At 32.8% G+C, this 24,674-nt stretch overlaps 1 protein-coding gene across 6 annotated transcripts in view; it reads left to right on the forward strand.

Moving 5' to 3' along the window:
• Positions 1 to 24,674, forward strand: part of PIBF1 (progesterone immunomodulatory binding factor 1) — a 172,621-nt gene that overhangs the window by 91,102 nt on the left and 56,845 nt on the right. For all 6 annotated transcript variants that reach the window (XR_012511732.1, XM_074378311.1, XM_074378312.1 and 3 more), the window contains 4 exons: positions 1,154 to 1,319; positions 5,407 to 5,557; positions 13,007 to 13,097; positions 23,026 to 23,128. Coding sequence is in view for 5 of the 6 variants with exons in the window: in XM_074378311.1 (XP_074234412.1) it covers positions 1,154 to 1,319; positions 5,407 to 5,557; positions 13,007 to 13,097; positions 23,026 to 23,128 (511 nt within the window). In the remaining variant the exon portion in view is untranslated. The remainder of the gene's footprint in view (positions 1 to 1,153; positions 1,320 to 5,406; positions 5,558 to 13,006; positions 13,098 to 23,025; positions 23,129 to 24,674) is intronic.

Raw genomic sequence — 24,674 nt, forward strand, 5'->3', positions numbered from 1 at the left:
AGTTGTTGTAAGGATTAAATGAGATACTATGAATAAAAGAGTCTGTGCTCTCTGCTCCCTGCCCTGAACATCCTCTCGTTTCTACACCTTAAATCACTTCCCACCTTCTACCTCCTTCTGCTGCGTACACGACAACACACACCTACACAAACTGGGTTAGGTCTTCTTTTTGTATGTTCCCATCATAAACCTAGGGATTACTTTATTGAAGCACTTAACATCTTCTATTGAATTTTTCATGTTTATTTTCCTGTCTTCCCCAGAAAATTAAGTTCTTTAAAGAGAAGGAAAGACATATTTCGTCTACCATTGGATGCATATTTACCCAGCATGGTGACTAGCTCAATAAATATTTGAAAAAAATGAACTTTAGTAACATATCTAGCGTTATACTGGGCTCCTAATAGCTCCTGGAGAAAGTTTAATGTGTCTTTGTTTTGTTTTCCATTAGAACATAGTCAGCTTGAAGCATTTTCAAATTTATAATATGTGGTGTTTTATATGTTAAATGGAAATGTTTTTATTACTAGTTATACCTATGGAATGAAGAGAATGTTTCTTATCTGTGTTGTAATAGACTGCTTATAGTTACATATTTGTCTTTGTAATGTGTTCATTTTGTTTTTTTGTAATATTTGAATTTATGCATTTACTAACTTAAAAATTTATTTTACAACTATCTCAAGAATTTGTAGTTTAATGTGCGTATTTCATGCCATTCTACTCCATCTGACATTATTTAGACTTCGAATGAAATAGCAAGTTTGGAAGCAATGCTATAGATTTAAGAAGACCTGTGAAATATATGGAAATTAAGTCATTTTAAGCAATATAACTGACACTTGCTCTTACCATTTTTTATTTTAAGTGTCTTACAAAATAATAATAATAATAATAGATAGGCAATAATTATTTGGATGGGAGGAATGAAAATAAGGGAGCAGTAGAGGAAGTTTAATTGGTATATTCTGTTCTCTGGACTTAGCATATTTCCATATATATGCCTATCTAAATTATCTACAAAATCTTTGCTGAATAAATAAAAGTTATTAACTGCATAATAATATCAGGATGTGGAAAAAGTAGAAGTAATGTTTATGCGTATATAAATCAAGATTTATTTAGCATTTCGTAACAATTTTGCTTCTTTCAGGTACAGAGAACTACAACTTAGCACAGAAAGCAAAGTAGCAGAATTTCTCCACCAAAGTAAATTGAAATCTTTTGAAAGTGAGCGTGCTCAACTTCTACAAGAGGAAACTGCAAGAAATCTCACACAGTGTCAGTTGGAATGTGAAAAATACCAAAAAAAACTGGAGGTACATAGATAAGGTTTTCTTCTAAAATTAGCATAGAATGTAAGCACCGTAAGCACAATGTCTGTATCATTGAGCTTTATAAACAAAATTTGTATTATGGATGAGAAAGAGCCTGTGTCCTTAATTTTTTAAGATCTGTTATCAAGAGGACATAGCTTCGTCTTTTAGATAAATAGGTGGAAAGAAGGAATGGACCATTTCTAAAAAAAGAAATGCAAATTGCTATAGGCTGGTTTGTTTGTTTTTAAGTGCTAGCAAGAGTACCTTTAAGTGAGAAATCTCATGCAGTTAGAAAATGGAACATCCCTTCTGGAGGACGATATGTTAAGCTGTATTAAAGTCCTTAAAAATGATCCAGTAATTTTAATTAAAGGAACTTTACCTAAAGAAATAATAAGAAATGCTTATAAAAGTTTATATTCATTGTATGCATCACAGAATTATTTATTATAGTAAAAACTGGAAGTATCTTAAATGTCCAACAATAAATAATTAAACAATTCTCAATTAGTATATTAAAAATTACATATTTTGCTATATTTATGCATTGTATGGTTACATACATACAGTCATGTTCTTGAATATTTTAGAATTGGGGAAATGCTTATTAAAAACATTGAATGAAAGATAGAGTAATACCATTAATATGATTAATTATCTAGTGATGTAAGTATTCATTAAAATTACCTTTCAGAGATTACAATTCTGAAAAGTACTCTGATAAATAAAACTAAGATTAACAATATAAAGAGTCTCACAGAAAACAAAGCCTTAGGGAGGGCCATAAAAACAATATTAAATAATACATATTTAAAGAAGCGTAAGTAAAAATTGTAGATGGTGCCTACTTCTAAGCAAATGTAGTGTTCGGCATTTAAAACTTTTTCCAATACCTTCTTTGGGAAACTGCTACAATCATAATCTGCTACAGCTAATTCTCCCACACATTTTTCGATTCGATTAGCTCTGATTTGGTCTTTGTCTTTTGCAAATTTTTCATGCTTTAAAGTTTTTTTAATTTTATATTTTTAGTGGAGATACTGGGGATTGAACCCAGGACCTCGTGCTTGCTAAGCATATGCTGTACCACTGAGCATACCCACCCTCATGATTTAAATTTTGTAGTTCCCAGCAATTTATTTTTCTTATCACGTTGGATGGCTGTACTTAAGGATGTGTTTTGGGTCAGGAGTGGGAGGGTTCTATTTAGGAAGGTAGAGAAGCACTTCCCCTCTCTCTGTGCTTCTGAAACAAACCTGTCACTAACCAATACTTTCCAACATACAGTACTGATGTTTTCTAAGCTATTCTATTGTGTTATTTGAGTTGGTTGCAATCTAAATTGATTTCATGTCCTCCTAAAGGTTGTAACTTGCAGTATAAAAACCACTCTCCCATAGACCCACCCACTTGGTCTGTGGATGTAAATAACTAGTAATTATTATGTTCCCTTGTGTAAAGGTCTTATATGGAGAAACATTCTTGTAAAAACTGTTATGATTCTAAAAACTCTGGTTCATAAAACTGAGGCTTTCGGGAATTTCTTTGCATTTCCTCCTCTGTTAAACTAGGATTCTTGAGAGGACAGGGACTATTCATTTGTTACTGTGTCACCAGTGCCTCTCACAGTGCCTCACTCATGGTGGGTGCTCGGTAACTATAGAATGAATGAATGAATTGTTTGATGAATGCTAATATAGTACCATTGTTTGAATCCATTTTTCTGAAGGAATGGAAAGTATCTTAGACAATCATTATTTATAACGAATTTAGAGAGAAATAATTTTGTGAAGGATAATGATTGTTAAAATTATATACTTTTCTATGGCTTTTATCCCATATTCTCATTGATTTATAACTTAGGGACAGTTTATGTTTTCTTAATTATCCATTTCCAAAAGCTTCCAAAACACTGGCTTTTTATTTTTCTCTCTTTTTAAAGCAATTTTTGACCTATAGTTTGGTATGATCATTCCTTTGATATATATATTTTATTTATATAATTTCAGGTAATTTTGTATTATCATTCTGTTATTTAACGGAAAGAAATATCCACTGTGAAAGCTTGTTGTTTAATGGATTATTAAAAGCAGCTGACCTATTTTATGCATTCACGTTTAGACTTAAATCTTCATATACTGGTTTTTCCTAAAGAGCCTTTAATATAGTAGCCTTCCATAGATCCAGTAATAAAGTTCTTCTGAGGCTTTTCAGAAACCGTAATAAAGTTATTCACAGCAGCCACTTAGACAAATCCAGAGTCAAAGAGAATTCGCCACCATGGGGTACCGAGGTGTTGGAAGATACCCCAAATCAGAAGTTTCTGGTGATCTCTTCTCTATGTTCTAAACAAGAATTTTAAATTGTATCTCTCAATTTAATATTACTTTTAAATCGCTTCTTAAAGTAGTATTTTATGAAATACCTCATCGTTAACATTTTGATTCTTTATATCTTCAGATATCCATTTCCATAGTTTTTCTGTTTGTGGTATTTTTGTTGGGGAAAGTGAGTTACAGATGGACAGTATCAAAGGTGCTGTAGGAATTACCATTTAACTCTATCCATACTCCTCTTCTGACAATGGAATTAATAAGTGTCATTGGCCACCAGATTCTTAATGAATTACATCCCAATATAATGAACTCTATGAAAGCCCCAAATTGGTTCACTGTGCAGTGATTTCATTATAATAAATTAAGTCTCTAAAAAACACATTCCGAGCCATCAAGAATAAATAATGCTAAAACATAAATGTTCCTTTTCTGACCCAATCAGGGACACCAGAAATCATCCTGTAAATATTATTCCTACATTATTCTTTCTTCACCCTCAAAGGAATGTCTTTGGAAGGTTGGGGGATTATGTTTAATTTATTGGTGGAGGGGGTGGAAATAACTGAAGAAAATGAGATGGAATAGATTAAAGAAAAGTAAATTGAAATCTTTGCCAGTTAGAACTTGTAATAGATCGTCCACATCTTCCTTCTCCACATCACAGGAAGCACACAGTCACATACATTTGTTAAGGTAAACTTTGTGTCATTAGAGAAAGTAAGTTTTCTTCAGAACTGTTTAATAATAGAGAATTCAGGATAAGTAAATCAGTGTACCTCATTTCTATTAGCCATTTAATACGAAGTTCTCATAATTTTATTTCCCACAGTAGTAATACTGTTTTCCAACACTCACCATGTTCTAGGCGCTCTGCTAAGCACTGTGAATTTATCCCCTTATCTGATCATCCCAACAATATTCTGAGATAGGCCTAGAAAGAATAATTACCTACGATCACAACAAGTAAGTGTCAAAGCCAGGAAATCCAAATCTTTCTGGCTCCAAACCATATTCTTACCATAATATTCTATTGCTTCTCAGGAAATGCTGCATTACTCACGTGTTAGGAGGTAAGTGTAATACCACCCCATAATTTAGTCTGTACTAGTAAGTAAACTTTCTAGATAATTGGAATTTAATTTAAGCATTAAAACATTTCTTTGTCACTAGAAATGCCGAAATGCCTCCTTTTTTAGTGAATTCATTATTGTCAGCATCGTGATGCCTTCAATGAGTTACTGTAGGAAAATAAAAGCTTTTTTGTTCTTACACAGAATAACTTCAATTTCCATACCTTTTTAATCTCTTTTTAATAACTTTTTAATTCTTTCTTTCTATACAAAGGCATTTTCTGATACTGCCCCATATAGAACTTTACATTTTGATTTGCTGCTTTGAATTTTGAACATTCAGCAAGCCAAAAATCTTACTAAAACCATGATAAGGGTAAATGAAATAAGCTCTGGTTGAAAAGTGAAGGACATACTGCAAATATATAATTTTTAAAAGCTTTGTAAGCCTTTAAGTTTTCTTTTTTTTTTTTCAATTTATGTAATAAAGTGCTTCCTAATTTTCAGTTAAAAACAAATTATTTTCCTCAGAAATAAATTTTTTTACCTCCTCAGTCATCTTAATTGAGCTACTTTCTCTTCATATCTAAATCATTGAAAAAATATTTTTGTATCATGTTTTTGTCATAACTGTTAACATGTTTAGTTCTACTATTGCAATTTTTTTTCTTTCACTATTAGGTTTTAACTAAAGAATTTTATAGTCTCCAAGCCTCTTCTGAAAAACGCATTACTGAACTTCAAGCACAGAACTCTGAACATCAGGCAAGGCTAGACGTTTATGAGAAACTGGAAAAAGAGCTTGATGAAATAATAATGCAAACTGCAGAAAGTAAGTCTCTGACCTCCCCACACACACCGCGTTTTTTCTGGTAGCACAAGGAACCTGATACTGTTTCTAAAACTGCTTTGGTATATTTCCTTAAAATATAATTTGTGACTTTTATTTGAAAGAATATTTTATATTTTAAAAATTAATTCATCTTTTTTTTAATTTTGTTGAATTATAGTCAGTTTACAATGTTGTGTCAATTTCTGGTGTACAGCACAATTTTTCAGTCATACATGAATGTACATATATTCATTTTCATATTCTTTTTCACTATGAGCTACTACAAGATCTTGTATATATTCCCTGTGCTATACAGTATAAACTTGTTTATTCTATATATACCTGTCAGTGCCTACAAATCTCGAACTCCCAGTCTGTCCCTTCCCACCCCCCTCCCCTCTGGCAATCACAAGTTTGTATTCTATGTCTGTGAGTCTGTTTCTGTTTTATATTTGAGTTCATTTGTCTTCTTCTTCTTTCTTTTTTTTTTTTATTTCACTTCGAATGATATTCTCAGGTACATCCATGTTGCTCTAAATGGCATTATGTTGTTTTTTTATGTCTGAATAGTACTCCATTGTATAAATATACCACAACTTCTTTATCCAGTCATCTGTTGATGGACATTTAGGTTGTTTCCATATCTTGGCTATTGTAAATAGTGCTGCTATGAACTTTGGGGTGCTGGTGTCTTTTTGAACTAGGGTTCCTTCTGAATATAGGCCCAAGAGTGGGATTACTGGGTCATATGGTAAGTCTATTTTTAGTCTTTTGAGGAATCTCCATACTATTTTCCACAGGCTGCACCAAACTACATTCCCATCAGCAATGTAGGAGGATTCCCTTTTCTGCACACTCTCTCCAACATTTATCATAAAAACTAGTTCATCTTAATTCCAGTAGTTGGGATCCCAATAAAAAGGGTTAACAATAGTAGATTTTATCTTTTCATTTATTTAGTTCATTCATTCAACAATTATGAAGTGATTACGTACGTACTTGTGCCAGGATTTGGGGATATGGAGTTCATTCAATATTGTGCATATAGCTGTTCCAAGTCTAGTCTACTAGGAGAGACAACCTTTAACAGATAATTAAAGTACTATTAGCAAGTGATGGGCAGTTCTTAGTGGAAGTACAGAAGAGGTCATGAGTTAGTTTCTTGTTGGAGGTGAGGAATGCCTAAGAGGGAAGATGATATTTGAATGAGTCTTGAAGGCCAGATAGAAATTCATTGAACACACTGTGTTATAGACTTTGATATTTAATTTCTACCTCTTTTTTTTTCTTCTTATTTACCATCTTCCTGTGTTCTTCTGGATGCCAAGGGAATATTTTAAATTAACATTTCACCGTTGACTGTGATGTTTGCTACAGTATATTATTTTTGTTCAAAGGTCAGAAATAAAATGTCACTCTTATAAAAGTGGGTTTAAACTTCAACTGAAGTTGAGGTTGACTCTGTTTGAGGCACCTTTTCTTGTAATGACTATATTGTATCAATAGCCCAGTGTAAGAAAAACTTTTATTTCATTCCTATCATTGCCCCTTTTTTTAAAATTTCCAGGGTCAGTGTCTGATAACTGCAATAGTTTCCAAATTTATCTTCAGTTTCTTCAGTGGAGTCTGAATAATCTTTATAAATACAGATTTAATCATATCATACACCTGCTTTAATGCCCTTATCAACTTAAAATAGACTAAAGTCCAATTCCTTAGCATGTCTTTTTTTATGGTTAGACTCATTTATCTTTCTACTTTTCATACCTTGCAATTCCCTGTCATATCATGTTATTTTGAAAGTTCCATACTCTATCTTATCTCTATAATTTTGCAGATGTCCCTCTGTCTAAATAAACAGTTAGGTGCAGAAGAGAACTTCCTCAGTCTCATAAAAGATATCTCCAGAAAACTACAGCCAATGTCATACTTAATAATGAAATATTAAATTATTTCCCTTTAAGGAAGAGAACCAGGCAAGGATTTCTACTTTCATAACTTATATTAAACATTGTATTTGGTATCCTAGCAGTAAAACAAGGCAAGAAAGAAAGAAAAAAAAAGTATAAAGGTCAGAAAGGAAGAGGAAGACTGTATTTTCAGATTACAAAACAATCACTAACACTGATAAGTAAATTTAATGGACTATAATAATAATTACACAAAAATATACTAGAAGCAAATAATTGGAAAAAAATTTAAAAAGCAATTTCAGAATAAATAGATATATGTGTATATGAAGTCGACAATTTATGTAAAGATAAAGTAAAACAAGAATGGCTTGTCTCATCCAGGAAAAAAAAGCAATTTCATTTACAGTAGTATCAAAAAACACAAAATATTTAGGAATAAATTTAACAACACAAAATACAAACTATTGTTAAGAGACATTAAAGAAGAACCACTAAAATGCCAAGAGACATATCACGAATTCTGTTCAATGTCCCAATCATAATCCCTTTTTAAACATTTTTGTATTCCATTTATATGGAAATGCAAAGGACCTATTAAAAGATCTGCTTTTATTAATACCACTACACACCTATCAGAATGACTGAATACTATACTAAATGTTGGTGAGAATGTGGAACAGCTGGCACTTTTCTTATAATACCAAACAACCTATCCAGTGATCCAGCAGTTTATTTGCCCAAAAGCAAAGAAAGCATATGCACACTAGAATAAGCAAAATAATTTTGAAAAAAATAAGAGAACAAAGTTGGAAGACTTACACTGTCTGACTTCAAGACATAATATAAAGCTACAGTATCAAGCTAGTATACTACTGGCATAAAGACAAATACAATAACAAAATAGAATAGGAACTAAGAAAGAAACCCACACTTGTGTGATTATTTGATTTTTAATAAAGGCAGCAAAACCATTCAACTAGAGAAAGGAAAGTCTGTTCAATAAATGGTGCTAAAAAATTGGACATCGTTTTGAAAATGAACCTCAACCTTATTTCACACCATACACCAATATTAATTTGAGATGAGACTTGCAAGCAATAGCTAAAACTATAACCGTTAGTGGAAAACATAGGTATTTGTGCAACCTAGGGTAGCTTAAAGTTTCCTAGACAGGATCCTAAAAGCAACTACCGTAAAAGGAAAATTTACAAGGTAGACTTCATCAAAATTAAAAACTTCTACTCTTTTAAAAACCATCTTTAAGAAATGAAGAGCCAAGCTACAGAGTAAGAGAAAGTAATCCCATTTTACATTTGACAAATGAATTGTATCCAAATTAAGAAAACACCTTGGGGAAAATATTCATCAAAGTCTTGATGTAATATTACCCAGGTGGGCCCATCTCAAGGGTCCTTATAAGAAAGAAGGTGATGTGATGATGAAAGCAGAAGTCGGTCGGAGAGACGATTTGAAGATGCATAGAAAATGTTATTAAGAAAATCATAAGGAAGAGAAAATATATTTACAGTACTGTGCTGTATTTCTCAATAGTGTAAATTTATATCATCTGTTTACAAGATGAATTGTCTGTCATTACCTATTAGTATTGTCTTATATAATACAAAACACTGTAGATGTTATGTTTATTGCTAACACTAGAAATGAAAAGATAATATGAAGAAGAAATTCACAATTTTAATAATTTTATTTAGTGGATAACGAAGTATCAATATGGTTGCTCCTTGGTAGCCTAATGTAATCTATCTGATTGTTTCATGGTAGCCCAGCCACTACACTAATAAATGAATCATTATAAAATTGTTATGGCATACATTATTACAGTCATATTCATAATATAGTATTGGAAATATTGTTACATTAAAAAAAAAACACTTACTTGTGATGACAGGATGATACACAGCTTCTCAAGTTATGAGAAAGAGAGACTTACAGGGTAATGTAATTCTTTGAAAGCCAAGTTATAGAACAGTAAACTAATACATTATGAATTTTGTATTAAATATTACTCACCTTATGCTATATAAGGACAAACTAGCATCTGTATATATTTTATGCATTCATGATATACCTTTTTCTTAATTTTCTCGATATTTCAAGGCTACATGATTTATCTGCAAGTTTTTTCATATTGTTACAGATCTCAAAAAATAATTTCCAATATATTTATTGAAAAATATTCACATATAAGTAGACCCATGCAGTTCAAACCCATGTTTTCAAGGGTCAACTGTGTATATTTTTCGAAATACAATGAGTGATAGATTCAAGATTTGTACCTTTCACTATATGCAAATTTTATTTTTAAAAAAAGAACTATCAGTAATATTGAACTATAGTTGATGATTTACATGTTAAACTGTTCGAAGGCAGGTGTCTGTGACTTATTTTGAAATGCATAAAAAAGGTTTCTGAGTGGATATAGGAATGGATAGATGTATTTAAATAAATATAGTACAATGTTTAATTTAGAATCCAGATGTTGAGTATATCAGTGTACACTTCTTTCAAGTTTTCCAGATGTGTAAATATTTTCTTAAAATATTTAGGAAAAATATAGAAATTAATTTTTGCTATGATATTGTATAAACCATCTCAAAAATATCTTAGAGGAGAATATATTTACTTATACTTGAAAGATCAAGAAACTAGGTTCTTTTCTGTCCACTCACATTGGAAATTGGAATATTCCTATCCTTGTTTAATGAATACTTGATTTTTAATAAAGGCAGCAAAATAGTTACTGATTAAATGAAGTTTTAAAGATGTAGGTACAGAACGTTCTTTTTCAGTACATAGTGTGCACAATATTCAAAGGATTATCATCTAATTCAGCTAATTTCAGCAGACATGAATATGGTTAGACTTCATTTATTAAGTTGTAGCCATGGCAAATTACAGTATCCTGTTTACTCTCAAATTGCTTTTTGTAATCAAATAAGTATATTATTTGTATATCTGAGTTTAGTTTTCAGAGGTATGGTCTAGAAGCTAAATAAATTTAAATACAAAAAGAAAATCAGATTTCTAATTGTCAAATTCAGAGAGCTGGTATCCATCCTTACCCTACTAGTGACCTCTGCTAGGATTTCTCACATGTCTCAAAACTCTTCCCTTGCTTCTTAAATCACCTGCCTTTGAGTGTTTCTTCTCCATTGCTTTTGTTGTGTCTTCTTTTAACTAACTCTTTCTGGTTCCCAGGGGATTATTTTCTCCCTGTCCTCTTCAATTCTTACTTACCTACTTTCTGGATAAGCTTATCTGCTTCCTCAATTCCGGTTACTGTCCATAGGCTAGTGATTCCACAGGTCTGTGTGGAGTTCCTGTAGTCATTGAACATGTAACATTGTTTACATTTTCTCTTCCTTCCCTAAAACTTAGTAATTTTCTTGAATTCTGTTAATAAGGTTAAAGTCTGTCTAATTACCCAATTAGCTTTTGTCAACCTCGATTCCTCCCTCATCCTATCTAGTGTCTTGTCTCACCTCCACACCTGTTCACTTGTCTAGAATCCAAGTTCTTTTCCCCATCCTCCATTGTTGTTATAGACCATGTCTCAATTGGATTCTTACTATAACCTGTAAGGAATTCTCTGTGCTACCAATCTAGGCCATCCTTTTCCCATTACTGGAATTTTTTTCCTATAATATCAGCATCAACATCAAAACCTATTGTTCATGTCACCTACCTGTATTCATCTCTCTTGACGTCTTGTTGACTATAGAATAAAATTCCAACTCCTTAGCCTAGCAAACAGGACTTTAGTCCCATTCATAGTTGGAATTTAGCTGGCCTTTTTTTTAAAAAAATTTTTCAGGAAGATTTTTTTTTTATCAACTGTTTTATTAATTTTTTTATTTGGTGGGGTAATTAGGTTTGTTTGTTTGTTTAATGGAGGCACTGGGGATTGAACCTAGGACCTCATGCATGCTAAACACATGCTCTTACCACTGAGCTATGCACTCCCCACAGCCGGCCTTTTTACTACCATTATTCTCCAGACTAACTTTAGCCATTTGTCTCATAATTACTGAAACTTCACAGCTCTGTGCCTTTACACACTGCAGTTCTTTCCTGCACCTTGTCTATGAATTTCAGTCTCCCCAAACCTGCCTAATGCCTCTAGCATGGGAAAAATCGTGGTACTCAGATAGAGTTGCTCTGTCTTCTAAAACACGTTCCTATCTCTTTAGTACCTTTTACCATGTTGTATAATGTATTGTTTCCGTAATTAAATCACCACTAGAATAGTTTACCCATGAGTTATTAATCCAGTATTAAACTCAAATTTAAGTTGTTCACCAATATCTGATGGGTTATTGAGATGTGAACCAAATTTACCCCTCTCTCCTCTGAACTCAGAACTATCTGAGAGAGACAAGAGTCAGATAGGTGTCTAACTGCCAGCTCTTAGTTCTGATAGAGCTGAACTGGAGAACTCAACTTGGATTGGAGCCATGATAGCTGGTAACACTATTGGCAATGGTATATAGCATCTCTTGGTTCCACATATCCCTCATAACTGATAATCCTACCTCTCTTGAGTCACTGTAAAAAATAGGGCCAAAATTGAAGGAAAACACTTAACGAATATTTCTAAAATGTTTCCTGTACTACAGAAGGATCGGACAATGGATAAGTGCTTATTATAGTGATAGGCCTTCAAATAGTTAGCTTCACTTAGAAATGTAAAATGTGTGACTTTGTTTTAAACCTGAAGCACTTCTGAAAGTAGGTTTCTCTTTGTGGCATTAAAATAATGGTTATTGATGAATAATGTTATAAAAATTGTTATATGTCACTGCTTTAAACTGAGCTAGTAAACCTTTAGATTTTACTGCCTGTGATTAAGTATTTTTTAATCCCAACTTACAGTAAAATTGACATTGCATTTAAACTTTTATCCAGATGTTAACCTGTTAGTTAAAATTTCTTTTGGGGAATGCAAAAAAGCAAAATTTATAAGTGAATGGTGTTGCTGAATTTTTTGTAATTTTTTTTAAAAGGCCATCAATACTTTCTTCGGACTGTACATTTTCTTTACAGCATAGCCTACTTCAATGCAGGATTTTATTATTGCAAGTTGGGGTAAAGGTGTTATTCTGATAAAATAATGAACGTCTTTCCTGAATAAAAATAGTCATTTCTTTTATCAAGAAGGGAAGTAATGAAATTGATGTTATCATAATTTTTTCATAATTACAGAACATACATTTCGTGCAAAAAGCCTTTGAATCTTCAGAATAACACAACTGTATTATTATGCCTTATAACAAGAAATTAACATGTCATAGGGTACAATTCCTTACACCTTTTAAAAACAAATGGAACAAATCCAAGTAAGCATATTCTTTAAGAAATATGTTGGTACTTACAAGTGGCCTGTTTGAGATTATGCATTAGCCTTTTTTGTATTCTTATGCTCCCTAATTCATTCTTATGACCTCTTTTATTTTCACTTCTGCCTTGCTTTTTAAGAAGAAACATATTTCACATCGTACACTTTAATGTTTTCCAGTTGAAAATGAAGATGAGGCTGAAAGGGTTCTTTTTTCCTATGGCTATGGTGCTAATGTTCCCACAACAGCCAGAAGACGACTAAAACAAAGGTAAAATCAATATACATTTGTTTTACTTATCTATTCAAGCTCAATGTAATTACATTATGCTTTTTGACAACATACTGAGCAGAGTGACAAAAAGTTACTTTATTCTTAGTCTGCATAAATATTAAATTGCTCACAAAATAAAACACAGTAAGTAATAATCTTGCATTTCATGTATTTTTAAGTGAGTTTAATGTTCGGAAGAATGTAAGTGTATATTAGAATTTTCCTAGAATTGCATTCAGTGATAATGACACCATTTTAAATTTATTTTCACCTCAATTTCAAGTGAGTTAGAGATGTTTTTGTACCAACCATTTTCAGGTTAGATTTAATGAATTGTGCTTCCTTTTTTTTTTTTTCTTTTGTTTTTTTTATTCACCTGCCTAACTTCCATGGCATATACTTGAAAGAGAGAGATTGGGAGAGAGAGAGAGAACATATAGATATGATTGAAAGTATAAAAAGTCTTTGTGAAGACCAAGAAAATTTTTAGAAGATCCACTAGTTATTTTGTAAGCTCCTATTTAGAGTACATACTAAGAGAAAGTTGTACCTATGTTATTTGGTTTTTCTAGTTGATGTAACTCCTAACTCCTTTCTCCCACCTAAATTCAGTCTGCTTTGCAAAAACAGCTCCGTTTGCTACCATAAAAATCCAAATGTTTTGTCAGACTTCTAAGCCCTTACATTGGGCCCTACCTCTCCAGCCTTACTTGCCTCTCTGCTCAGAATGAGAGTGGTATGTCTCTCTGCTTATAAACATCTATTTTCCACATGCCACCCAGTAGAACATTGGTCTTATCTCATTAGCTCTTGCCTTCCATATTGTTTCCCCAGCTAGATGGGAAGTTCCTCAAGGTCAGGAACGAGATCTTATTCTTGTTTGTTCTCCATGGTCTCTACCTAGGATGGTGTAAGATACCTAGTAGAATTGTCTCTTCATCTGAGTATCTGATAAGCTGCTTGTTTATCTTTTATTTTTATATGAGTTGATTTAAACATTTAGAGGCATTAAACACTAAGAAAAATACTGTATCTTAATTCTAATACTTTTGTAGAAACTTGGAAGTAATGGCTCAGAGAATAACACGTCTCTGGCTATCTAAAGTGGTGTAAGATATAGAGATATTTCATGAGAAGTAACAAAAGGATGCTTAGAATTTCTGTTTCTTACTGGTTATACTAAATATCTGGGGGGAAAAATTAGGTCAGGGATAGATGACTACCAAGTATCAGTTTGTAGCTGGAATGGTTAATTCTGTTTAGTGAAGATGCAAGTAATTCTAAATTATGTATTATTTGAAAAACCAGTTATAGTCGCATTCCATTTCCATTCTCATTCTCCCCTAAATCCCTCCAAAGGTCACTAAGGGTGATATTTTGTCATTTTCAGCGTATCTCTGTTTTTGAGCGTTATGTTGCCAAAGGAGGAACAGAAATGTAGTTTGGTGGGCAAGCGACTTCTTTATCAGTGGCAAATGATCAGTAAAATACTAAAAATTGAAATTTGAAGGAAAAAGTCCATTCTGTTCTCCATTTTAGCATCTGATTTCTTCAAAAGAATCTTTATCACAAGAAAAAAAAAAATTTTCTGTTGTAAGCTTTCTTTCCTTATTCCCCAAAGCTGCATTCCTCTAAAATTTAAAACAATTATTGCTGCCACCTTACAATTTTTTTTCAGAATTTCCAAAACAGATGTTAACTTCTTAATATTTAGAGTGAAGATTTAAGGACCCACAACTGATTCATATTCTGAATAATTTTAACTGTCCAAATATTTCTAAAGATTTTATCACTGAGCTATCTGTGTGCCTTGAACAAGTGCCTAATGGGCACGCTATTAATATCTCCTACCAGCTGGTGCCAGGCATTCTTCTCATGATGAACCAGAGGGTTATTTTGAGGAAGTGCTTCTCAGGTCACCTAAACTGAGTGAAGAGAAAGTAAGTCTAGATATCCAAAGAGGACAAGCATTCCTTCGCCCATTCATTCAAAAACTTTTGAGTGCCTACTGTATGCACAAAATTGACCAATGGCACAGAAGATCTCCATGAAAGCAGTATAACCTTCGAGAGAGAATCTATATTTAATTCTTCACATTTGAAATTAAAAATTTCACCCTGAACATTTTCTTATGTCATTGAATATTCTTCAAAAAGATAATGTTTATGGTTATCCAAAACTTTCAGTTTTAGACCTTCAATTTTTGAGTGACATATGGCTGTTAATAAATTAGGTAGCCACTGAAAATTTTCATTAGCTGCCTGTGGCTCCCCAAGGCATATTATGAAACTAAAATGAAAAAATAGATTCAGAGTTCAGCACACAGTGCCTGGCATAGAGTAGGTGTTCAGTAAATATTAGTTTGTTACTTCAATTGATGTTTCTTAAAGTAGATTGATTGCATAGTTGATTTTAGAGGTAAAGCCAGTGTTCCTAAAATGTTAACAAGGTACAATTTGAGTTTTCATTAAAAACAATTTTGTTTTGAGGGGAGGAAAATATATTCAATGGTAGAGCACATGCTTAGCATGCACGAGGTCCTGGGTTCATTCCTTAGTACCTCCATTAAAATAATAAAATAATAAAAATAAAAGTATTAAAAAACAGTTTTGTTTTAGAACTTTAATGAAAACTCTTGAAATAATTAGTAGAGACAGCCCTTGGACACAAAGTTTTGAGATTCACTTTCTTTGATATTAATCAGTTTCTTAAGATGTGGATTATAATGCCAGTTTCCTATAAAGAAGTAGCAAAATCAGTATTTCAAACCTAGTTTGAAAAATATCTCCCAGTGTATCTTAAACATACTGTAATTATTAAATAAGATTACTCACATTTTGGATTTTCAATAGAGATATGAACGATCACTACATATTCTATTAAACTTCCTGATGTACAAAGTTGTAGAAAGTTAAAAGGGTTTATACAATTAAAGTAGATTAAAATAAAATAGACTCTTCTTGACTTGACTAAACTTGAAAATCTGAAGTAATGTTTTTGTTTCGGTCGTGATTGTTTTGAAAATAGCAAACAGGATTTTCTGGTTACGTGTGTTGGTGATGCTCTTTAACCTGTGACAGTAAATGGGTAAGACCCAGGCACCGACGTGGTCTCAGTGTGTGCTCCTCAGTTTGTTTTGGCAGATCTGAACATGGAGACTTCTCTGAAGGTTTTTAAACCTTAGAAATTGCAAGATTTACTGCATACTATTGACCTTTTGTTTTAGTTTCTGTCTAGTTTTACAAAGAGCTGTAAGTTGAAACTTTCACAGTAGACTAAGCTTTATAATAAAGGAAAATTTAAAGCAACAGAAGCTTTTATTGCCTCTAACAAACTTTTGCTCATAATGAAATTCTGTTTTCCTCTCCTTTATTGACACATATATGTGTTCTCATCTTTGTCCTTAGGGAGAGTTATGCTTATTTCGTTTGGGTTGGTTTTAGGAATCATCCTTTGAAAAGTTACTACTAATCTATTCATGATCAACTTGAAAGTTTTAGGAATCATCCTTTGAAAAGTTACTACTAATCTATTCATGATCAACTTGAAAGTGAAAACCTATAGAAAAACTAGAAAAAGGCTCATATAACTATAGACAATCAGAATGACACCACTGTTTAGTCCTCAGTAACTACCAAGAAAGCAGGCAGTGCAGCGACCAACCTGATGCTTTCTGAAGCTGAAATCATTCTGGCCCATGTGCCCTTTTTTTGAACCCATTTTCCATGCCATGCTAATAGAGACAGAACTCTGACCTGCTAAAACTGAAAAAGATCAAAAAGCCAAATGTTATTTCAGACCAAGTAACTAATTAGCTAAGTACATACACTTATTTATTTAGAGTTTTGGCAATACTGAGAGAACCATACCAATATTGAAGGACTCAGGACAGAGCATCAATCAGTCCTCCATTGTGCTAAAAACATCTCAGATATAAATGGAAGTTGGCCACATTCACATTGGCGGGACGATGCTATCATGAAATTGTATGTGATAATCAGAAGTACTGACTGCCATTGACAGATGCAAGAGAATAACTTATTTGGAGTCAAGAGGTACTGAGAGAGCTAAGAGGTAATTTGGGGAAATAATTTTACCAGTAATAGGTGAAATTTTAGTTTAAAATTTAAATACAAAACTACTCCTGTGGTATTAGTTTCTAGTTGATGTCAGACTTGATCTTGGTACAGGTAAAAATCACATGGCAGTTAATATAATTACAAAGAAGAGTTGTATGCTGTGCCTACTTTAGTGTCTCAGCAGATAGCCTGTAAAAGCAGCGCTTTCTTGAGGAGACAGTATGAAAGGGAGAAAGAGAGAGAGGGAGAGAGAGAGAGAGAAGAAGGAAGGAAAGAAGGAAGGCAGGAAAGAAAGGAAGGAAGGAAGGAAAGAAGGAAGGAAGGAAGGAGGGAGGAAGGGGAAGGAAGGAAAGAAAGGGAAAGAAAAAGAGAGAGAGAGAGAAAGAAATGAACCTACTAAACAACTAGCCAACCGCACTTTAGCAGAAGTCATTTTCCCTGATTGTATCCATGGCTACTCATTATGAAGACTTGTTTTTATTGTATATGTATTGTAGTTAAGGAGACATAAACTCAGCTAGAATTAAGCAATTAATTCTTCATTTGCCTTGCCTTGGATTTCAGTTAAACTAAACTCCCCTCCTTTCTTCTGACTTCTAATATCCCAGATTTCTAAACAGAATCCACCCGTAACACCAACTTACCACAACCATATACCACATTTAAAGATTTACGAGATTGGAATATGGAAGAGGAGAATTGGAACCTGTGACATTTGCTGTCTTCCCTTATTAACTTTATACCCTTTCTTATTAACTAGTTCAGTGCTTAGATGTTGAGCGTTAGTTGTGCTTTAATACTGAGACTCTGAAACCTTGAGTATGGTTTCTGGCTATCTGAGCAAAATTCTGGCTTTGGGCAAAACTCATTTAAAACAGAATCAATCAGGAAGGATTTATTAAGTGCCCACGGTATTCAGCGCACACCACAGAGTATAAGACTCCTGTCTTCATTTAAGTTATATCTGTTGGAGGAGAAAAAATGAACACACATGAAAGACTATCAAGAAACTACCAAAAACATACAATTTAGTGCTGTATTGTGTGCTGGACTATGTCAGTCAGAGGAATAGAGATCAGTGAAAGTTGGCGTGGTCGCAAGTGGAGGAAGTGGCACTTGAAGGGAGCCTTCCAGAAAAAGCTAGGCTGCCAATCAGCGGAATAACCCATCTTTTCCAGACTGGAGGACCAACGGAGGTGCAGTAGAACGAATACGCAGAACATATTGGGGGACATTAAGCAGAGTAGATATTAAGGAAAAATAAGGTTGGTTCAGTTGAGATTATAGAAGACCTAGATAATTTAGACATAGAATAGAGTTAATCTTGTAGGTAAGATCTGAAGTGGGTAGGGAAAAGACATAAACGTCAGTTCATTAAATAAGAAATACAAATGTCTGACAAACATGTAAGATGTTTAACCTCACAAATTTAATTTAAAAATGCGCTTCTATTGTTTATATATAAGGTTAGCAAAACTTTTAAAGATTGATACTGCCCCGTGTTGGCTAGGATAGAAAGAAGCAGGAGGTCTTGTGTAAAAGCTCATTCATTCAACAGTTTATTACAAAACAGGTTATTATCACATCAGGTATTTTTCCAGGCACTCAGAATGCAGTAGAGAACAAAATTTTTAAAAATTTCTATCCCTGGAGAACTTTTATTCTAGTTCATAAAAATTAAATTTGTACAACCTTTCAAGAGGAATATCTGAAAATTTATAATGCACATGTGTTTTGACCCAGTCATTACATTTTCTAAGGAAATCACCATATAAGAAGTGCAAAAATGTGTGTATGCAGTCATTTAGAACTTTTGACAGACAAGGCACTGTTGTAAATGCTCTAATTGGATTGTCTTGTTATTCAGTTGTATGAGTTCTTTATATTCTTATAAGAGTACCTTACCAGATATGTATTTTGAAACTTTCTCTCCCTTTCTTTGGGTTCTCTTGTCACTTTCCTGGTAGTGTCTTTTGAAGCACAAAATTTTGATGCAGACAAGTTTATCTAATTTTTGTTGTTGTTGTTTATGCTTTTGGTGCCATTTCCAAATCCAAGTTCATGAAGTGTTACTTTTGTGTTTTATTCTAAGAATTCATCATTTTAGCTCTTATATTTAAGTTTTTGATCCACTTTGAGTTAACTTTTTGATATCACGTGAGGTGGAAGGGCTTTGTACAATTTTTAATGTGGCTACTAGAAAATTTAAATTACATGCATGGCTTGCATTATATTCTGTTGAACAAAACTGGCCTAGACCAGTGGTCTCCAAACTTCTTGATGTGAATCCCTATTGGGAAAAAAAATTTAGCATACACTCACCAATGTTGATATGTATATATTTATTTATAGATGATATTCACAAACTATCATATGAATAGTATATTATATACATTATATCATAAAACCTACACTGAAAAATAAAACCTAAAGATACATAATACTAAAATAAATATAAATAAAATGTCCCATGCTTTGGTGGATTATTTTGCACATAACTAATTTTGGAGACCTCTGGCCTACATTGTGACCTTAACCTTCTAATTGGATCAAATCTTCCTCCTCCAAGTCATTGTCCACGGTGCTGACAGAGGACTCTCTCAAGTGCATATCTGTTCATGTCATGCCTAGCCAACTTAGGGATGAAATTCAAACTCAGTTTGTCATACAGAGCCTTCATCATATATCCCTGCCTAGATCTCTCTAGGTTCACCCTTATCATGGGCTGTTTGTTTTATCCATCCACACCATGCTGCTTACAGTGTTCTCCAGCAGGCATGCCTCACTTACGCTTTTTCCTCTACCCAGGATGCTGTTTCTCTGCTTCTTCACCACATTAGTTAGAATTAGTTTTCATTCCTCAGTGTGGCCTTTCATATCATTTAGCATACTACAGTAAGTTCTTTCCTTGCCTAATCTTCCTCAGTAGACTGTTAGATCCTCCAGGAGGAAATTGTATATTCCCAGTGCCTAATGTAGATTACAAGCTTTTAATAAAGTTTGATAAAAGAAAGTGTTCATGAATATTTTATTGAATTAATTAATGAATATGTTTCTTCGAATTCAACCTGCTTTTTTGCAGTCATTGATACTCATGCTCCAGGAGAAAAAAATGCTAATTTTCTCTTTATCATTTTTAATTGCAAATATTATAATGATAAAAAATTATATTTATTGTTTTTCCTGAGTGTTCTGTGTGCTCAGATAATTCATTTTTTAAAGAAAAAGATTTCACAATATTATTTTTTCTTCTTGTATTCTTTCTTTCTTCTTTTTCTTTTCTTGTTTTCTAGAACATGGACTAAATGGGTTGTTAAAGGCAACTTGAAAACTCTAATACCATTTCTGATATATCTATGAGGAGATATATTCCACTATCCTTACAACTGAGTTAGAAATGAACTTTTAAAACAGATCCGTGTGTCAGTTGGAGACCAGTTGTACCACAGTGTCTTTCACTTTCTAACCACTTTGCATCATGAATGATATCAACGTTCATAGTAATAGTCACAGTCGTTCCCATCAGCATCAGTTCCTAGAAAGTTTTTTTCAGTAAAATAGTGCCGTAAGCTAGTGATCAGAACCTTGTAGAACACATTTATGGGCAATTTCAAGAAATCATTAGATACCATCCTTCTGTTTAGAGTTGATTTTTCTCACTCAGAATTCCCCCAACCAAAATCAGGGAAATTCTTAATAGAAGGAGGTATTTGTGGTGTTAGGGCTTAAGCACCAGCATACTAAGAATTTGTTGAATTCAGTGTTTTGTGTCATGTGTTATCTTCCATTGATAAGTGGTTTCACACCATATCTGCATAAGAGCATTATGCAGTTCCCAAACCAAATAAGCTATTTAATATTATTAAACTTGATATCTTCAAGTTATTATCTCCTTCAAAATGTTGGTAATAGGTGACGTTTGCATCTCATTTTCATGCATCCTTTGCCTTCCACTGCATCTCATCCATAACTGTTTCTGTGTAACAGAATTTGATGGGTTCTTTGTCCTATACTGAGCATTACACAAACATACATTTATTGAGAAATTGCCATGTACAGAAAGACCCTAATGCTGAGTTCTATGGAAGACAAAAAGATCAAAAGACTTATTTTAGCATGTATCAGAGATGAGAAAGAAAATTACAAATGGTTTTTAAATTAACCTAATAAAAAACAGAGCTAATGATATAAAATACTGATGTTTGCAAGCATACAAGTCAACAGATTAAAAATGTTAATGTAGTATAAAATTAGCATTAAGACATTTTAGTTGAAGATCTCTCTTATTTTATGGTCAAATTTTAGAGAACTTAGCATATTTCAGATTGGGAAGTGGGAAATGCATAGCCATAAACCGCAAACACCTTAAAAATCTATGAAGGAAGGGAGTAGATGAGTGGTTCCCTGGGGCTGAACAGAGAGAGTGGGGAGTGATACTAATGCTAACAAACTTTCTTTTTGGGGTAATGAAAATATTCCAAAATTAGGTTATAGTCATACTTCCACAACTCTAAGTATAATAAAGACCATTGAATTGTACATTTTAAATTAGTGGGCTTCATGGTATTGTAAATTAAATATCAAGAAAATTTTATATCAGTAAAGCTGTTTTTTTAGTTTTAAAAAAAAAAGATTGTCAAAAATGGGAACTGTGTCTTTTCTATCTCTAACTTCAACTGATTACTAAGGTAAAAATCTTACGCCGGTTGAAAGGACAGAAATTTAGATATGGAGCATGTCTAAATAAGCTACCCAATTCACTGTATAAAAAATGAACTCATCTTTTTCACTTGGAGTAACAAGTTCTTAGAAATAGATTTAGAGGGTAATAGTGAGCATTTTTTTCAGATTTTTTCTGTGTTCCTCTATCTGATGTTAGGAAATACTTAAAATACAGCGGAATTATTTCCATTGAAATAATGAAAATATTTTACTTCTTATCATTGGAAAACATTCCATCTTCTTGGATTCTACAGATTTTGCAGTTCAGAGAATAATATGTTAACTCATAGAACATGAATGTGATAAATAATAAATTTCAAGGTTTTTGGAATTACAGAGAGGGGCTTTGGAGCAACAGACCTTCTCAGCATTATTAGCAGTTTTTTACAGAATTATCTCCCAGTGATTACAAGGAATGATTTTATAGCTGACCCCTTTTTAAAAATTGTGTCTTAAAAGTGGAATTGAGACATTTTACATTTAATGTGATTTTTAAATACTAAAGGGTATACTCAGTACAATAAGTTGTGATCATCCACAAATAATCTTTTAGTGATTTCTTTTAGTACAGAATTTTTACCTTTACTATTAGACATGTCTCCATTTTTGATACATCTTTTTCACCTCTGTTTTCAATAGAAAATCTGTTCAGTTGTGTTTTATATTAGAAAATGCATTATGTTGTCTGAGGTAAACACTGATGCTTTTCAGAGTGCAACCTTATTAGTGTTTCCACTAATTGCCTTATTTGTTTGTAAATGGGAAATTTTTATAAAAATGGAGAAACACTGTAAATTGCTTTCCTGTGGTCTTTTCAAGCAAGTATCATAATGTAACTCTCCAGTTTTATAGCAAGGGCTAGAAACTATTACTGTGGTAATCAACATAGCCCAGTTTCATTATTATGCAGATTTTGAATGTTACTTTCAAAATTCTGAGTTGTTGGGATATTGGTCTTCCACTGTTGACACCTGAAAATGTCATTCGACTCCATATTTTTCCTGTTAACATTGAAGTATTTTTAGGAAATGATAAGTCGGTTTTCAAGCACACAGACACACTGGAGTTATTTTAGATAGAATTCCTCCTTTGTAAGCATTAACTTTCTTATTTCATTCACCTAGTGTCCACTTGGCAAGAAGAGTGCTCCAGTTAGAAAAACAAAACTCGTTGGTTTTAAAGGACCTGGAACATCAAAAGAACCAAGTAACACAGCTTTCACAAGAGGTAAGTAAGCTCAACAAAAGGAACACATATAAAGAATCACAGTGTTCATTTTAATTCCTTGTCACTCCTTTGTGTATTTTCTGAACAGTTTTCAAGTAAGCTGTTTGCTGGTACAAAATGACTTTACAATCTCTGAAACTAACTTAACGTTAAAGCCTTAGAAAACAACTTACAGTGTATGGCAAAACTGAGATCAAAAGAAAGATTAAATGCCCAGACTAAATATAAATGCAGACTAGACAGACAAAGCTTTGATTTCAGAGAATATCAACTGGCAAAACAAGTTTGGCAAATTTTGGTGTCATTTAAAGTTTTTAACTAAAACCTCGTTTTCAAAATAGATTTGCTTTTTGACTTCTTTGATGAAAAATCACTTATCTATTAAACACATTTAACTGGGTCTACACTTAAGCCCTCACATGCTTTGGTAGATGATAGTTCCTAAACTATGTATTTTTTAAAAAATCAGATTCATATTTCTTAATTTTCTTAGCATTGTGTCATTTAAAGAATATATATATATATATATGTTTTACATAGTATTTTCAGTCTTCTTATTATTAAAGTGCACATCTAATTACATTTTTCTGTACTTCTGAAATTCAAGTGATAAAACAATTCAAACCAAAGATGCCTCCTCCCTAGTGTTCCTTTTATCTCCTGAGTTTCAACATAACAAGTTTTTCTGTGTTAATATTTTGGATCTTATAATAAAGAAATTTTTAAGAACGTGTATTAAAAATTATGAATACATACCATGTATTCTGTGTTTGTTTTCCTACGGACCTGTTCATATTGGTCTTTATAGTGTCCTCTATTTAATGTGCTTTTAATGCTGTAACATTAGCATCTTGATGCTCAAATTTCAAAAGACAAGAAATATTTCATGTTACTACAGTACCTGACTCAGAGTTAGTTAATGCTCAGGATGGAAGCAAGCAGTGTTGTGCTGGCAAGTGTTAACAACTGGCTCTCCAGGCAGGGGTGGGAGGGATGGCCCTAATTTGTAATACTTGCTTATATCGACGGCATAAATATTCCCACCATGATTAACTTCAGGCCTCCAGCATAGCATTGCTGAACAGAGAGTAAAGATGCTCAGTAGCACACATGATACTTCCACCACACATAAAATAGCCATGTAGGGGGAGATATAGCTCAGGGATAGAGCACCTGCTTAGTATTCACAAGGTCCTGGGTTCAATCCCTAGTATCTCCATTAAATAAATACATACATACATACATACGTACAAACAAACCAATTACCTCCCCCCCCACCAAAAAAAATTCAAAAAATAATGTCAGTAGACATGTAAACTGAAGAGAATAGATTACTTAAAATTGTTGAGTTTTTTTTTGTGGAGGTGGATATAGCTCAGAGGTAGAACACATGCTTAGCATGCACAAGGTCCTGGGTTCAATCCTAAGCATCACCATTAAAAAAAGAAATTTATTGAGTTTTTCTATTATTTTGATTTTTTTTTAATAAGATGCATTTTATTATAAATCTTAAATAATTTTTTAAATTTTTTTAAATTCTTTTTTT

The sequence above is a fragment of the Camelus bactrianus genome, chromosome 14, assembly GCF_048773025.1.
Source record: "Camelus bactrianus isolate YW-2024 breed Bactrian camel chromosome 14, ASM4877302v1, whole genome shotgun sequence".
NCBI lineage: Eukaryota > Metazoa > Chordata > Mammalia > Artiodactyla > Camelidae > Camelus > Camelus bactrianus.